The following is a 17,810-nucleotide window of genomic DNA, read 5'->3' as shown; positions in this document are numbered from 1 at the left end:
GAGAAAGCTTTAAGAAAAGCTAAAGATGTTTTTTGGACCTTTATGGATTTGGAAAAGGCTTATTTGAGGTATTGCAGATATTTGGGATAGGAGGAAAGCTTTTAAGAGTTTTTACAATAGTAGAGCTTGTGTTAGAATCAGAAATGGAGATAGTGAGTTGTGTGAGGTAAAGGTGTGACTTTGCCAGGGATGTGCTATGAGCTCTTCAATTTACACATGGAAGGGGTGTTGTAAGAGGTAAATACAAGGGTGGTGGGTCGGGGATTGGAGATGGTTAAAGAAAATGGAGAAAAGTGTGAGATAAGCCAGTTGTTTTTTTGCTGATGACAATGCGCTTGTAGCAGGATCGGTGGAGGAATTCAGGAATAAATATACCAAAGGCTTTTCCCCCCTTAAAAGGGAGCGAGCCAAAAAACAAAGGCATAAAATCCACTCCCACCAATTCCATCCCCTACATACTCCACTCCCATCAACCCCCTCCCTCCCTCTTATCTTGGCTCCTCTTTCATCAACCCTATCTCCTAACTCCCGTTCTCCTCATTACCTCCTTGTTTTTCACTCTGTCCAACCTAGTAACCTATCATACTTCTCAGGCACCTTATCTCAAACACATTCAAACTCCTCTCTTTCTCTTTCATGTTCCATTTTTCTGCCCCATACAGTGCGGTCAGCACAATCACTCTTTCATACAATCTCCTCTTAGTATCCATTCCCAAAAGTCTATTTCTCATTACACTTTTTAATCCCCCAAGGCATTTACTTGTTTCTCTCAATCTATATTCCACCTCCACTCCTCCCTTTTCCATAATATTCACACCCAAGTATCTAAAAGTATCCTTTTCCTCCAGTCTCTCCCCCTTAATACTCACTTCCAGTCTGCTGCCACTTTCTCCCCTTGTACATCTCATCACCTTACTTTTACTCACATTTACCTTCAACTTCCTTTTGCACATCTTCCTAAACTCTGTTACTAACTTCCTTAATCCATCCTCTGATCCTGCTACATGTGCAATGTCATCAGCAAACAACTGGCGTATCTCTAATTTTTATCCATTTTCTTTAACCATCACCAATCTCCTCCCCATTACCCTTGCATTACCCTCAAGTTTCACCAAGTGGAAAACTCGGTGCCACTGTGGCTGACAATGGTCCTCAGAACCTCCCAAAGGTTGGAAAATTGTCTATGCTGTATCAGTGTATTTACCTAGTTGTATTTTACAGGACGTGAGCTATGCTCATAGTGACCCATTTTCGTATCTCTCTGCATCCATTTATTCTTAAAATCTTGTGTAGTTTTGGCACTCACCATTTCTCAGTTTAGTTTGTTCCAGACATCAATCACTACATGGGAAGCTATTCTTTTTCAAATTTCTTCTGTAACCATCCTTCTTTAGCCTCTTTTTGTGTCTTCTTGTTTCTTTTCTGTCCCATTTTAACAAGTCGTCTCTATCGAGAATTTCCATTCCTTTCATAAATGGTCAACAAATCTATCGAGAATTTCTATTCCTTTCATAAATGGTCAACAAATCACCTCTTTCTCTTCTCTGTTCCAGTGTTGATAAATGTAATTTCTCCAATCTTTGTTTAATGTCAAATTTGATAGTGTAGGTGCCATTTTTGTCGCTGCTCTTTGAATTATATATATATATTTTTTGCTAGGTGCCCACAGTGTTGCAGCATACTCTAGTTTAGGTCTTCTTAGTGCAGCCACTATTTTCTTTACCATTTCTTCATCCATGTAGTCAAAGGCCACTTTAAATGATCTTAATAAGTTAAAAGTATCTCCAAATAATTTATTGACGTGTTTATCAGGTGTCAAGTCATTTGAGATGATCACTCCCAGGTCCCTTTCTGAATCAACTTTTTTGACTTCCTTGTTTCCAATTTTATATTGACCCGATATTCTATTTTTGCTTTTCCAAATTCCATTATACTACATTTCTTAATGTTAAAGTTCATTTCACACACCTGACTCCATTCCCATATTTTGTCCATGTCTTCTTGTAGCGATCTGCAATCTTCTTCCGTGCTTACACTCGAGTAATTTGGCATTGCCAGCAAAGAAGTTCATGTAACACTTCACTCCCTCATCCATATCATTTATATATATGGCAAACATTAAAGAAGCCAATACAGAGCCTTGTGGGATGCCACTTATTATATCTTCCCAGTTTGAATTTTTGTCTCTAAACTCTCATTTTTTTTTCCACTTAAGAAATCCTTCATCCATTCCAGTAGCTTACCTTATATTCCTCCGATTATTTCAATTTTTCTTATTAATTCTTTATGTGGTACTTTGTTGAAAGCCTTCTGCAAGTCTAAAGAGGAAACAAATATGGATAACAAATGGAACATATTTAAAGAAAATTATAAAGAGGGAGTTAACAAATATGTACCAAAAAAGAAACTAAAAGAAATTTATATAAAATGTTGGCTCAACAAAGAAGCAGCGAGGCTAAAGCCAGAAGAAACTAAGCATGGAAAAAAGACAGGAAAAAAGACAGGAAAACATCTAAATGGCAAACATATAAAAAAACTTTGAAACGAATATGTAAACATATGCAGGAAAGAAAAGAGAGAATATGAAAGGGACATCATAGACAAATGTAAGGATCAACCAAAACTCTTTTACAGATATATAAACGACAAACTAAAGGATATAAGCATGATATTGTAAAATTGCGTGAAGGAGATAAAGAGTACAGACGCTCCTCTACTTACGTTCATTCGTTTTACGTTTTTTCGATTTTACGTTTGAACTGACAAAAAAAAAAAAACAAAAAAAAAAAAAAAAAAAAAAAAAAAAAAAAAAAAAAAAAAAAAAAAAAAAAAAAAATGAGTGAATTTTTTAGTTTACCGCGCTCTCCGTAGTTCAAACGATACTTGCGCACAACGCTGCGTCCATTGTTTACATTGCGCAGACGACAAACTGAACATGCGTTGCCTCCTCCTCCTCCACCATCTCAATTTATGTTGCTTGAATTTAATCTATTTGAAATTAATGTTATTATTTTACAATGTTATGTGTTTAATTAATGATTTAGGGGTGTTTTATAAGATATGGTAATAGAATTTACCAATGTATAGTACAGTAACAACTTACGTTCATTTTCAACTTACGTTCGGCCGTTCGGAATGTAACTAAAACGTAAGTTGAGGAGCGTCTGTACATAGACGACACAGAGATGGCAGAAATGATGATCAGACATTTCAGGTATGTTTTTACAACCCCGGGAGGATGAACAACTAGAAAGTTCACCTCATGATGAAGAAAATAAAAATAACACAAGAGGGAAATAAGATACCAAATAAGAAGCCTAGATGTCAGAAAGTCGCACGGACCAAATAAAATTGCAAATTGGATATTGAAAGAGTGTAAACACGAACTGAAACTACACAAGATAATAGACTTCTCATTAAAAGAGGGAAAGGTACTGCAAGATTGGAAAGATGCAAACATAGTACCAATATACAAAAGAGGAAACCGGGAAGATCCTACAAACTTTAGACTGGTGTCCCTCACAAGCACAGCAGCAAAAATATGCGAAAAGATTATCAGGAACAGATGGACCAAACACTTGAAAGAAAAGAAAATAATAAATCCCAAACAATTTGGTTTTAGAGGTGGAAGATCGTGCACCACAAATCTAATCAGCTTTTACTAGAGACTAATTGAGATAATACAAGAAAGAGATGGATGGGCAGATTGCGCCTTCCTGGATTTGCAGAAAGCTTTTGACATGGTCCCACACAAAAAATTAACAAGTAAAATTTAAAAAATAGGAATTCATGGTAAACTATTGGAATGGGTGAAGAACTTCTTAACTGGGAGAAAAATGAGAGTGGTACTTACGAGACAAAAGTTCGAAATGGTTAGATGTAAAAAGTGGCTTCCCACAAGGCTGTTTTGGCTCCTTTCATGTTGCCATATACACAAATGATATGGACAAAGGAGTAAATTGTTACATAAATTTTTTTGCCGACGATGCCAAATTACTCAAGAGTGAAAACAGAAGAAGATTGCAGATCGCTACAAGATGACCTGGATAAAGTATGGGAATGGAACCAGAAATACGAGATGAACTTCAACATCAAGAAATGTAGCATAATGGAATTTGGAAGAGGCAAAAACAGTTTCGGGAAAATACACAATTGGAAACAAAGAAGTAAAGAAATTAAACTCAGAGAGGGACATAGGAGTAATCATCTCAAATGACTTGACACCTGACAAACATGTAAATAAATTATTCAAAGAGACTTACAACATATTAAGATCAATGAAAGTGGCCTTTGACTACATGGATGAAGAGATGGTTAAGAAAATAATTACCGTATTTTACGGCTTGCAAGACGCTGCATCTTGGAAGACGCACCCTAATATTTGAAAGAAATTTCAAAGAAAAAGTCATTCTTATACAAGAACACATTCACCATATACCCGACCACTGAACAAAAAAACATAAGAAGCAAGGAGTCCGCTAGACTCTATTGTCTCAACTCTCATCATAAATTTGCTGAAGCACTCACCATCGATTCACAAATATGTAAATAAAAATAGCATAGGTAAATTTTTTAAAGATTTTAGTGGCAGGTGACGGCACGTATTGTTTACATTACATAATCACTTATCCGATTTTGTTTGTATGACGATGACATACTAGTTGGTGGTTAGTAAATATACCACACATTTTTCATTGTCCAAGGGTGGTTTTATTTTCATAAAATTAAAATTTTCAAAAATATGCATGTAAGAATATAAAAATAATAAAATATATATATATTCATCCTCATATCCCGAGAACTCATCATTACTGGAAGGATTATGGTATTGGAAACACTTGTAACAGCTAAGTACTGAGTTCACATTATACAAAAGGCTGAATTAAATAGTACTTAAGCTAACATCATAGTGTAATGACTCAACATACAAATCCAGAACGCTATCGGTCAAGTGTCCAAGCTCACTAGAGCCTGGGTGTTGCCTTACAATACAACATTCGTCTTGGAAGATGCACTAGTATTTTTCAGGGTATTTCTTAGGAAAAAAAGTGCGTCTTGTAAGCCGTAAAATACAGTACTACATTGATAAGACTGAAACTAGAATATGCTCTATCAATGTGGGCACCAAGCACAAAGAAAAACACAAAGAAATTAGAAAGAATCCAAAGAGCGGTGACAAAGATGGCACCCACACTATCAAATTTGACATATGAACAAAGATTGGAGAAATTACAGCTGTCAACATTGGAGCATAGAAGGGAAAGAGACGACTTGTTGACCATCTTCAGAATTATGAAAGGGATGGAAGTTCTTGATAGAGATGACCTACTGAAATGGGACGAGAGAGAAACAAGAGGACATGATAAGAAGCTAAAGAAGGACAATTACAGAAGAGACCTGAAAAAGAACAGTTTCCCGCACAGTGATCAATATCTGGAACAAACTAAACAGTGAAACAGTGAATGCCAGAATTATACACGAGTTCAAGAATAAATTGGATGTGGAGAGATACGAAAACGGGTCATAACAAGCATAGCTCCCAGGACCGTCCCGTAAAATACAACTAGGTAAATACAACAATCTGCCCAGCCATCTCTTTCTTGTATTATCTATGTCTTCAGTTCAAAATGGTGGGGAAAGAAGTTGCCAGCTCTCCATGTGTGAACTGCAAGAAACACAGTTGAAGTTCATATTATGAGATCTTGGCCCAGTTTGGAGACATCCTGGGGGAGGTGAGGGGGGTTCATGGGTTTTGAAATGGGCAGCTTCACTGTTTTGCAGAACCACCACATCCAGGTACTGTTATTGGTCCCCAATCCAGCACATCAATATAGTAACTAAGTGGATTCAATCTTGTACAGTTTAAAACAGTGGCTTAAAAACAAAAGAATGGGGGCCTCCTCAGAAATCATCAGTGATTTTGTTCACCCCAGATAACCATAAAAATATCATGTAGTATTAATACTCAATGGCAAAATATTTACACTGAAATAACAAAATACATATACCAAAGCCTTTTTTCCCCCTTACATGAGGGGGTAAACAAAAAACAAATGCATAAAAATCATCCCCACCCATTCCATCCCAAATACACACCACTCCCCTCCCTCTTATCTTGGCACCTCCTGGATGAAGGGTCATCCCTGCATCTTGTCCACTGCCCTGGGTAAGAAGCAGTGTCACAAGACACAGCACATCCACAGCAAGGTTGCTTCATTAAATTGGCAACCCCCCCTCTGTCCCCTCATGCAGAACGGGAGAAGAGAGGGAGAAATCCCTTCAGGCTGCATCAAATTTTTCTCACACACACTACCTCAACCCCCCATCTCCCCATCCATTCCACCTCGTGCATCACATCATCCATATACAACCATTTTCCATTCACCCATGTTCTGTCCTCTCCCATCCTTCCTCAACAGACATTTCCCTCTTCCCCAAAGCCCCTTTCACCCCATCCATCCATCTCATCCTAGGTCGCCCCTCAATGTTCACTCCCTCCACATCTGCCTTCCATACCTCTTTTACTAGTCTTTCTTCACTCATTCTTTTCATGTGTCCAAACCATCCCAATACTTTTTCATCCACCCTAACTCCCAACTCCCTTACCACCCCTGTTCTCCTCCTCACCTCCTCGTTTCTCACTCTATCCAGCCTGGTAACCACCATCATACTTCTCAGACACCTCATCTCAAACACATTCAAACTCCTCTCTTCCTCTCTTATGTTCCATGTTTCTGCCCCATACAACTGCTGTTGGCACAATCACTCCTTCATGCAATCTCCTCCTACCATCCATTCCCAAATGTCTATTTCTCATTACACTTTTTAATCCACCAAGGCATTTACTCCCTTCTCTCAATCTACATTCTACCTCCACCTCCACTCTTCCCTTTCCTGCCACATTTGCACCAAGTATTTAAAACTATCCACTTCCTCCAGTCACTCTCCCTTAATGCTCACTTCCAGTCTGCTGCCACTTTCTCCTCTTGTACATCTCATCACCTTACTTATACCCACATTTATCTTCAACTTTCTTCTTTCACACACTCCCAAACTCGGTCACTAACTTCCTCAATCCCTCCTCTGATCCTGCTACAAGCGCAGTGTCGTCAGCAAACAACAGCTGGCTTATCTCCCACTTTTCTCCATTTTCTTTAATCATCTCCAATCCCTGACCCACCACCCTTGAATTTACCTCTCGCACCACCCCATCCATGTATAAGTTGAACAGCCAGGGTGACATAACACATCCCTGATGAAGTCCCACCTTTGCCTCAAACCACTCACTCTCTCCATTTCTAATCCTGACACATGCTCTACTACTCTCATAAAAACTCTTGACAGCTTTCCTCCTATCCCATATATCTGCAGTACCTCCCACAGTGCCTTCCGGTCTACCATGTCATAAGCCTTTTCCAGATCCATAAAAGCCCAAAAAATATCACCTTTTCCTATAGCTTTCTCACATACCTGTCTTACAACAAAAATCTGATCTACGTAACCTCTACCTGTCCTAAATCCACACTATTCCTCACCTATTACTCCCTCTGTTCCTCTCCTAATTCTCTCAATCAAGATCCTCCCATAAGCCTTCCCAACTACAGTCAACAAGCTCCCTCTGAAACTACTACACTCACACTTGTCCTCTTTTCCCTTGTAGAGTGGAACTATACAGGCACTCCTCCAGTCCTCCAGCACTTTACCTTCTCTCCAAGAAACATTAAATAACCTCACCAGCCAGTCCACCATCACTGTACCTCCTTTTTTGACATTCTGCATGACATCCATCCAGACCAGGTGCCTTACCTGCTCTCATCATCTTAACAACTGCCTTCACTTCATCCTTCCTTATTTCTCCTCCATTTTCCTCACTCATCTTGGTCAGCTACAAAGCCCTCTGTGAGGGGCACCGTCCTAGCCTCATGATAAGGGGGGAGTGTGTGACGTTAAACCATATCATCACCATCATCATCATCTTGGTCACTTTCTTAGCACTTCCCACTGCAACTATCTTTCCCTCCCTATCCTCCTTCACATTTAGCAACTCCCTAAAATACTCTGCCTATCTTCCTCTTACTGCCTTCTCTTCCATTATCATCTCTCCATCTGCACCTTTTACCTTTTCTTCTCTATTTGATTCGCCTCCTCTTCCTCTTTTAATTTCTTTCCAAAACATCTATTTATTACTTTCAAAATTTTCTGTCATACTCTTACCCCATTCCACATCTACTCTCCTCTTTGCCTCTACCTTGTGCTTTACCTCTCTTCTCTATTCTTTGTCTCTCATATGACTCCCTCATCCTATTTTGTAACTAATCTGTGAAAGCTCACTTCTCTTCTACAACCTTCTTTGTTTCCTCATCCCACCACCCACTTCCCTTCCTTCTATTTCCTCCCATCCTTCTTGTTCCACACACCATCTTTGCACACTTTGTGACTCCCTCCTTGAACCATCCCCATTCCTCTCCCACTCCTAGTTCTACTCCATCCTTCACTCCCTCCCAATCCTCTCTCAGCTTCTTGTAATCCTTTTCATTTAAAGAGTTCACTCTAAGCACCTCCCTACCTTTTGTCCTTTTCCTCTTTCTACATCTATCCTCCACTCTCAACTTACCTTCCACCAAAAAATGATCTGACATTCCTCCACTTTTCCCCTTATAACATGAACATCCTTAACTCTTCCTATTATACTCCTATCACTATATAGTCCATTAACGCTCTATCTACCACCCTCTCCCATGTGTACTTATGCTCGACTTTCTTCCAAAACACTGTATTTCCTATCATCAACTCTCTAGACACATCTCCACCATCAACTCTCCACTACAATTCTTTCCTGGAACTCCACATTTCCCAACCACTCTGTCAATTGGTTCACTTCCTACCCCTAGCATTAAGGTCTCCCAATACTACTACAATGACGTTCCTCCCTAATCCCTCTATGTACTCATTTAAATCTATCCAAAAAGCCTCCCTTTCTTCTACACTCTTCTCACTACCAGGCCCATATGCATTTACAAAAACCAACATCTCCTTTCCCAGTTTCACCTTCATCCACATTAATCTTGATAAAACCTCCTTCCACTCCACTACACTTTTACCTATCTCTTCACTTACTAGTATAGCCACCCCTTCTCTCCCTTGCCCTCTCTTCACTCCTGAGAACTTCCCAACTACACTCCCAAACTCACACTCGCCTTTCCCTCTCAAATTAGTTTCACTCAAAGCCAACACATCCATCTTTCTTCTCACAAATATACTATCTATCACTTCCCTTTTACTCTCATCTGTACCACATCCATGCACATTAAAAGACCCAAACCTTAGGGTGCTGGTTGGAAAATTCCTACCCTCTTAATAATCATAATCACAATAACTGTTGCCATCAATTTCACTAAGTGGAAAACTCATAACCCCCACAGCAGCAGGCAAAAGTCCCCATACCTTCCCACAGATCTCTCTGGGAAGATACTTTCTACTGTCATCTGTGTTACTGATGTGGGCCTGTTTCCCTGTCACCAGCTGAAAGTAGTCGTAGTAGGAAGACAGCTGATAACAGATGTCAGCTTTCCATGTGTACAGTGGTGTAACAAATTCAGTTGAACTTCACAGAAGATCTTGGGCAAAGTGTCAGCCCCACAGGTTTTGAAAATATGCAGTACCACTGTCCATCTAGCAGGACCACCACAAACAGGTACCTGTCATTGGTCCCTTCTATTGTAGGGAGGGAGGGGGGGTGTAGAAAAATCATGGGCCCCACTTCCGATACATATTTCAAACCCCTCATCAAGGGCCTGATACTGAAAACCAAAAGGAAAATAAAATACTAAAATCAGGAGCAAACATGGGCTCTGGTCAGCATTAGGAAACTAATCACAACCTATATTTCTTGAAGACCCCCATCTGAGTATGCCTTCACAGTATGGATTCCCAAGAGTCTGCGAAACAGACATCCTACAAACTTAAAATGGATGACCTTTGGAATGTATGTGTACCATGAAATTAGTAAAAAGGGAGCCAGTTGTTTGTGGATGACACTGATCATGGCTGGGTCACAGAAGGGTTTATATCAGTTAGTATTGGAGTTTAGAAGGGTATGGGAGAGGAGAGTTGAAAAAAAGTGTGGATAAATGTAAGCTAATGAGATGTACAGGATGTGAGGATGGCAGAGAGTTTGAGGAAATTTTTAAACGAGAGGCTGGCAGAAGTGGTTATCTTTACATATCTAGGGACAGATGTACCAGGAAATGGAGTAAGGGTAAAGGTAAATAGTAGAGTGAATGAAACAAGTAAAAATCTTGGGGAAATGAAAAGAGAATTATATAGAGGGGTTATTGTGCCTCTGAAACTGTAGAGGAATAAGACTAGGAGGCAGAAACAAGAAACTTTAATATGTCTGAGAAGTATGAGGATGGACTGAGTGAGAAATGAGGAGGTAAAGGAAGAATGTCGAGAAGAAAAAGGAGAGGGCAATAAATGGGTACAAATGAAGAATGGTTGTAAATGGACAACAAATTGACTCCGACAACAGGGATTTTTTCTTCTCTTATCTATTTACAATTTACTAGCAAGTGGATGAGGAGAAATGATTGCCATATGATTTGATAATGAAAATAGTAGGGGTAAATTAGCTTTGGCTGATCGGCCCTGCTGTGGAGGTAACATTTCTTGCTGCATGGCTTCTTACACAGGCAGGCCTAGGGCAGGAGTGGCCCTTCAATCACAATAAAAGTTAAAAGATAAAACAAACTGGTGTTGGATAGGTGGAGGGTGGGTGTATGTCTTGCTGGCTACCTCCCTTTTATAATATATATATATATATATGTATACACACACACATATATATATATATTATACATATATATTATAGAAAAAACTTGAAAAGGAACAGTTTACCACACAGAGCGATTAATACATGGAACAAATTAAACAAAACAGTATGTGCAAACACTATACAAGATTTTAAGATAAAACTTGATGCGGAGAGACACAAAGACGGGTCACCACGAGCATAGCTCCCCTCCCGTATATTATAACTAGGTAAATAAATACATATGTACACACACACACACACACATATATACATATACATATATATACATATACACATATATATACATATATATATATACATATATATATATACATATACATATATATATACATATACAGACGCTCCTCAACTTACGTTTTAGTTACGTTCCGAACGGCCGAACGTAAGTTGAAAATGAACGTAAGTTGTTACTGTACTATACATCCGTAAATTCTATTACCGTATCTTACAAAACACCCCTAAATCATTAATTATACACATAACATTGTAAAATAATAACATTAATTTCAAATAAATTAAATTCAAGCAACATAAATTGAGATGGTGGAGGAGGAGGAGGAGGAGGAGGAGGAGGAGGAGGAGGAGGAGGAGGAGAGGAGGAGGAGGCAAGGCACTTTTAGTCTGTCGTTTGTGCAATGTAAACAATGGACGCAGCGTCATGCGCAAGTATCGTTTGAACTACGGAGAGCGCGCTAAACTAAAAAATTCACTAAAAAAATTTTTTTTTTACAATTTTTTTTTACAGTCAGTTCAAATGTAAAATCGAAAAAACGTAAAACGTAGAGGAGCGTCTGTATATATGCAGGTAAACGTCGACTTACGATGGCATTAGGTTTCGATAGAACCATCGTAAGACGATTTCATCATGTCAATCCTCAATTTGTGTATCACTCTGTTCCGTGGTCACTGTACCTAGCCTACCTGTATATTAACCACCAGAGATACTGAATATAGCCTATTAAACATGTACAGTAGTTTATTTAATTATTTTTATCCTTTTTACCATATTCAAACACTATAATATGTATTTTCAGTACGGAACTTAAATCTCGCGGGCAGCAGCCAATGCCAGCCGTATGACGTGTCATAATAATACTCGCATCATAAAATATAGTCACCGCTTATATCGATCGTTCTCTCTTTCACCCGCGAATTTTGAAAACCACAGAGAATGGGATTCAGGGCACATTTGAGAGAATGTAAAAACACTGGGGCGACTACAATAAATATAATCAAGACGCCGATATGGCAGCGTCGCGAATCCACTTGCTCCTCATGACGCCTACGTGTGCAGCACCGTATGGAAGGGGTTAAATATATCATATCGTCGTCGTCGTCATCGTAAAGTCGAAAAATCGTAAGTCGCGGCCATCGTGTCGACGTTTACCTGTATATACATATATATATATATACACACATATATATACATATATATATACATATACACATATATATATACAGGTAGCCGTCGACTTATGACCTATGCGACTTATGACTGATCGACTTTACAACCACGAGATGGTGCAATAATATCTAACATTTAATAGTAATAGAATTGCAATGTTATGCCTGGCAGTGCAGTACATTACTCCGCACGCTGCGAGACGCGAGTACGATAGTTTTCGCAGGCTGCCGGCAGCGCCAGCATCCCAGCCAGCTAAATATTCTTTTATTTTGTTTGTTTGAAGTAAATTGTTTCCTAATTTTGCATTGCATTTTGTATTTTTGTATGTTTTGCAATTAATAAAATATAACAAACTTTTTATGTCTAGGCTAGTTTGTTGTTGATAACAATATGTTCGGTACAGTACTTAAACAAAAAGAATGTGTTTTGTTGAAATAAAAAAAATCCTAATTTTGCCTTACATTTTGTATTTTAATGTTTTGCAATTAATAAAATGTAACAGTATTTTTTTATGCCTAGTCTGTTGTCGATGACAAAATGTTCGACACAGCATTTTGTATTTTTATGTTTTGCGATTAATAAAATGTAACAGTAAACTTTGTTTATGCCTAGTCTGTTGTCGATAACAATATTTTCGGTACAGTACGTAAACGAAAAGAATGCGTTTCGAAATATTTTTATCCTAATTTTGCTTTACAATGATTTTAATGTAACCAACAAAAAAGGATTTGTAGGTCAAAGATGACAGGACTTTATTCAGTATGCGTAGGCCTAGGCTACGTTTCCTAACGAAAATTATAAAAAGTTAATGAATATTAAACAACGTAGCTCAAAGATAATAAGATCTTATTCAGTATGCATACGTTTCCTAAAGAAAGTCTGATGGTAAAATAATACAAAGGTTAACAAATACAGTATTAGATAGATGATAGGATTTTATTCAATATGCTTAGGCCTAGGCTACGTTTCCCAAAGAAAATCAGATGAAATTATAAAAAGGTTAAAAATACTATACAACATAGTTCAAAGATGCTAAGATTATTTCAGTATGCTAAATATACAATATATATATATATATATATATATATACACATATTATATAAAGGGTAATATATACTATACAGGTATATATATATATAGACCGACTTGCGTCCAGATCGACTTACGACCTGTCTGTCGGAACCGAACTCGGTCGTAATTCGACGACTACCTGTATATACATATACATATGATGAAGCAGCCTTGTTGTGGATGTACTGTGTCTTGTGGCACTGCTTCTGGCCTGGGGCAGTGGGCAAGGTGCGGGGATGACCCATCATCCAGGAGGAGCCATGATGGGAGGGGGTGGGATGTGGCGGTGGAGTGTGTGGGAATGGAGTGGGTGTGAGTGGATTTTATGCCTTTGTTTTTTTTGTTTTTGCTACCTCCTTTCTAAGGGTGAAAAAGCCTTTGGTAAATGTATGTACATACATACATACATACATATATATATAACAGAAGATATATAAAGATAGATAAAGATATAAAGATATATAAAAGATAGGATAAAAATGTACATACAAGGGTGAATTTGAAATTCTAACTTGTCAGCACGGCTATGTTACAAGCTTTTACAAGCTGCCTTCTGTCCCCAACATTTGGCTCAAGATGATTGAATTGCAAAATATTTATTGATATAATAATCACAAATAGGTCCCCACTTGAGACCTTGGAAATGTATATGTACTGAAGGGGGAAGAAGCCTTTTGGTATATAAATATGCAATACTTTAATAAAACCAAAGGGGAAGGAGGAGGGAAATACTATTAATACAAGCATCTTGAAATCATACTGGTATTTTTTGCATCAATATTACATCAAACTTCCATTATCTTCAATTCTGTATACCAGGTAAAGCAATCATATCTTGAATTACTCCAAATAACTAAATGTTGAAAAGAAGTAAGATACTTTAATCACTTCCTTTTTCTCATTGAAAAATGCATACACAAGAGCTGTGACAATTTCATATATACACATACACCAAAAAGCCTTTCCCCCTATAAGATGGAAGCATTAAAAGTACACACCCATTCAAAAAGCCATTGTTCTTCTAGAAGAGGAAGAAAAGGAAGAAGAGGAAGAAGAAGAAACAACCCCTACCTGGTATGTTCTTGTATATTCACATTACTTTAGGGACTATTTTTGGAATGCCCCTATGGACCAGAGCCACACATCATTTGTGAGTTACGGACAAATCCCAACTCATTAAGGAGAGAAATACTTTTGCCCTACTGCTGTCCACTTGAACATAGTTCTTGCCACTTCTACCCTCTCTATATGTATTCACTCCAAATGGTCTCCTGCTCCTCTTTACTTTTCTCACTACCAGGAGGACATGCATTCACAAAAGCTAACTTCTCCCATCCCAATATCACCTTTGTCTACTTCCCTCCATTCCACCACACACTTTCCTATCTCATCATTTACCAGTACCACTCCTGTCCTTCACCAACTCAAAGGATTACAAAGGATTACAAAGGATTACAAAGGCGGAGCATACCGACAGGGGACCTTTTGATCCATATCTAGGTCGGATGCGGAAAAAAATATATTAATAATAAAATAATAAAAACTATAATAATGTAAATAACAAATAAAATACATAAATAAATGCATAGGTATAGTTGAATAATAAACAAACAGGTAAATAGTAAATAATAATAAATTGACATATAACTAATAATAAATGAAAATCACAGACAAAAGATAACAAAAACAAATAATAACTCATCACTCCCAGCATCCTTTCCACCCTACTCCCAAACTCAAACTTGCTCTTCTCTTTCAACTTTATTTAACTTAATGCTAGTAGATAAATTTTCCTTTTCACATATTGCCTATTTCTTTCCTTTTACTCTCATCCATACTATAACTATGCACATTCAATTAACCAATTTCCAGGGTTAAGGTTGGAATCCTTCTCCCAGACCCTCTTATGCCTACACTTTTTGTAGGTGGAAAAGATAGTAGAGGATCCATGGTCCCCATTTAGTTACCTTTTACTACATGCATGAGAACACACAAATATAAACAACTGGGGGATCTGGAAGAGGAAGAGTCATTGAAATAGTAAAGCATAGTTTCAAGGGAGCATTATAAAAGTGGGCCACAAGTAGTACAACAGTATCATAACTTATCTATGAATAGATTTCATACTCTAGTACAGATGAATGCATTGGTCTGAACCTTACCATGCTGTCAATACCCCAGTACCTACATACACATACATAAACATATACTAAAAGGACCTTTCCCCATACAAGCAGACTAATCCTGTCCCATTATGGTTTATTACCTTAATGATATTTTGTACCTTAATATCAAATTGAGCAGGAGGGCGGCTCTAGGACTGGATAAGATCTATCAGACATTATCTCTAATATATTGTAGTACTGTCCATAAACATGTAACAAAGCTTGTGGTCATTAACCAATTGGTGAGCATCATTAATTTTTTTTTTTTTTTTTTTTTAGCTAATGCCTGATGACTTTATTCAGCCAAATGAAACCTTCACTCCTCAAATGGTTGAAGACTACTTTCAATTCATGGGCAAATACTCAAACTTTTATTCAAATATGGTAAACTTCCATTCTTCAAAGGTCAATGGGTTACCCCAAACCAAGCTGATACTTAGAAATATGTGTGTGAAGAATACATCAACAGTTATTTTAACAAATCACATCTGACCTTTAATATTATGTACAAGATAAAGCACACACAATTCACTTCAAAACCTGGGGTTTTATTTTCACAGCAATAATAACAATACATAATTTGAAAGTATGTATTCAAAGCACTTCAAACTTCAAGGGGTTAGAGGTTCTCAATATATAACTGGGAGGCAATTCCCAAACTGCATTTTAACTCGTATAATACTATTCTATTTTGCTGATAAAAACATCCAGGCTCTGTCAGGTCACACATGTTTTTATAAACTTTAAGTTATTCCTTAAACAAGTTTGGTATCACTTACCTTCATCACCTTCTCCTTCAGCAGATTGATCCGATTCTCCTCCACCCACAGCAGGTGCTGAGACCTGACCACCACCTGCAGGCTCTTCAAGATTGGGTGGGATCCCATCAATCAGGTACTGTACAGCTGCATAAGGGTTGTTGTAGCTTGCACGAAGAGCTCTTTCAACCTAAATCAACAGTAAACTCAATATAACATCAACAAGAAACCCTAACATTCACAATGCCAGAATATTTTTGGGATATTGTGGAAGCTATACAGTTGCTGATAATTATTAAATACATCTCCTGCTTTCATTATTGGAGAGGAGAGAGAGAGAGAGAGAGAGAGAGAGAGAGAGAGAGAGAGACAAGAGAAAGGAGAGAATGAGAGAGAAGAGAGTGAGAAGAGAGTGAGAGAAGAGAGTGAGAGAAGAGAAGAGAAGAGAAGAGGAGAGGAGAGGAGAGAATGAGAGGAGAGGAGAGAATGAGAGGAGAGGAGAGAATGAGAGGGGGGAGAGGAGAGAATGAGAGAGGGGGAGAGAGGAACAGAGAGAATGAGTGAGGGGGAGAGAGGAACAGAGAGAATGAGAGAGGGGGAGAGAGGAACAGAGAATGAGAGAGGGGGAGAGAGGAACAGAGAGAATGAGAGAGGGGGAGAGAGGAACAGAGAGAATGAGAGAGGGGGAGAGAGGAACAGAGAGAATGAGAGGGGGGCGGGAGAGGAAAGGAAAGAATGAGAGAGGGGGAGAGAGGAGAGAGTGGAGAGAGTGGAGAGAGGAAGAGATAGAGAGTGAAGAAAGGGGGAGAGATAGTGGGTGGAGAAAGAGGGCGAGATAGAGAATGAAGAGAGGGAGAGATAGAGAATGAAGAGAAGGAGAGATAGAGAATGAAGAGAGTGAGAGATAGAAAATGAAGAGGCAGAGATACAGAGTGAAGAGAGGGAGAGATAGAAAATGAAGAGAGGCAGAGATACAGAGAGAAGAGAGATAGATACAAAGGATTACAAAGGCGGAGCATGCCGACAGGAGACCTTTTGATCCATATCTAGGTCGGATGCGAACAAAAATCATAATAATAAAATAATAAATAAAAACTATGATAATGTAAATAACAAATAAAATACATAAATAAATGCATAGGTATAGTTAAATAATAAACAAACAGGTAAATAGTAAATAATAATAAATTGACATATAACTAATAATAAATGAAAATCAGACAGACAGATGATGATAAAACAAAAACAAATAATATAAGATAAATCATAATCATTACAGCATCTTGCTTATGTATTTATCTAAATGATTCTTAAAGCTTCGAACTGAACTACATTGCACTACCTGTGCAGGAAGTTTATTCCATTCATTAACTACACGGTTGGCAAAGTTGTTTCTACCTACTTCCAAATTGAATCTATTTCCGGACAGTTTGAGACCATTGTTTCTGGTCTGATTCTCATTCAATGAAAAATTTTGTCACTTTTGATGTTGTCAATTCTCTTTAGAATTTTAAAGACCTGTATCAAGTCACCTCTGAGTCAACGCTTTTTTAGGGAAAACAGATTCATATGTTTTA

The 17,810-nt window shown here is 38.0% G+C and overlaps 1 protein-coding gene across 3 annotated transcripts in view; it reads right to left on the bottom strand.

Annotated features, from left to right (window-relative positions):
• LOC143020998 (UV excision repair protein RAD23 homolog A-like) overlaps positions 1-17,810 on the bottom strand; it is a 126,229-nt gene that overhangs the window by 46,301 nt on the left and 62,118 nt on the right. For all 3 annotated transcript variants that reach the window (XR_012965964.1, XM_076178090.1, XM_076178091.1), the window contains exon 6: positions 16,255-16,423. Coding sequence is in view for 2 of the 3 variants with exons in the window: in XM_076178090.1 (XP_076034205.1) it covers positions 16,255-16,423 (169 nt within the window). In the remaining variant the exon portion in view is untranslated. The remainder of the gene's footprint in view (positions 1-16,254; positions 16,424-17,810) is intronic.

Source organism: Oratosquilla oratoria, chromosome 41, assembly GCF_046742065.1.
Source record: "Oratosquilla oratoria isolate Oo_2021 chromosome 41, ASM4674206v1, whole genome shotgun sequence".
NCBI lineage: Eukaryota > Metazoa > Arthropoda > Malacostraca > Stomatopoda > Squillidae > Oratosquilla > Oratosquilla oratoria.
Note: the sequence above shows the minus strand (reverse complement) of the source record. Positions and strands in the feature narration are given on the sequence as shown.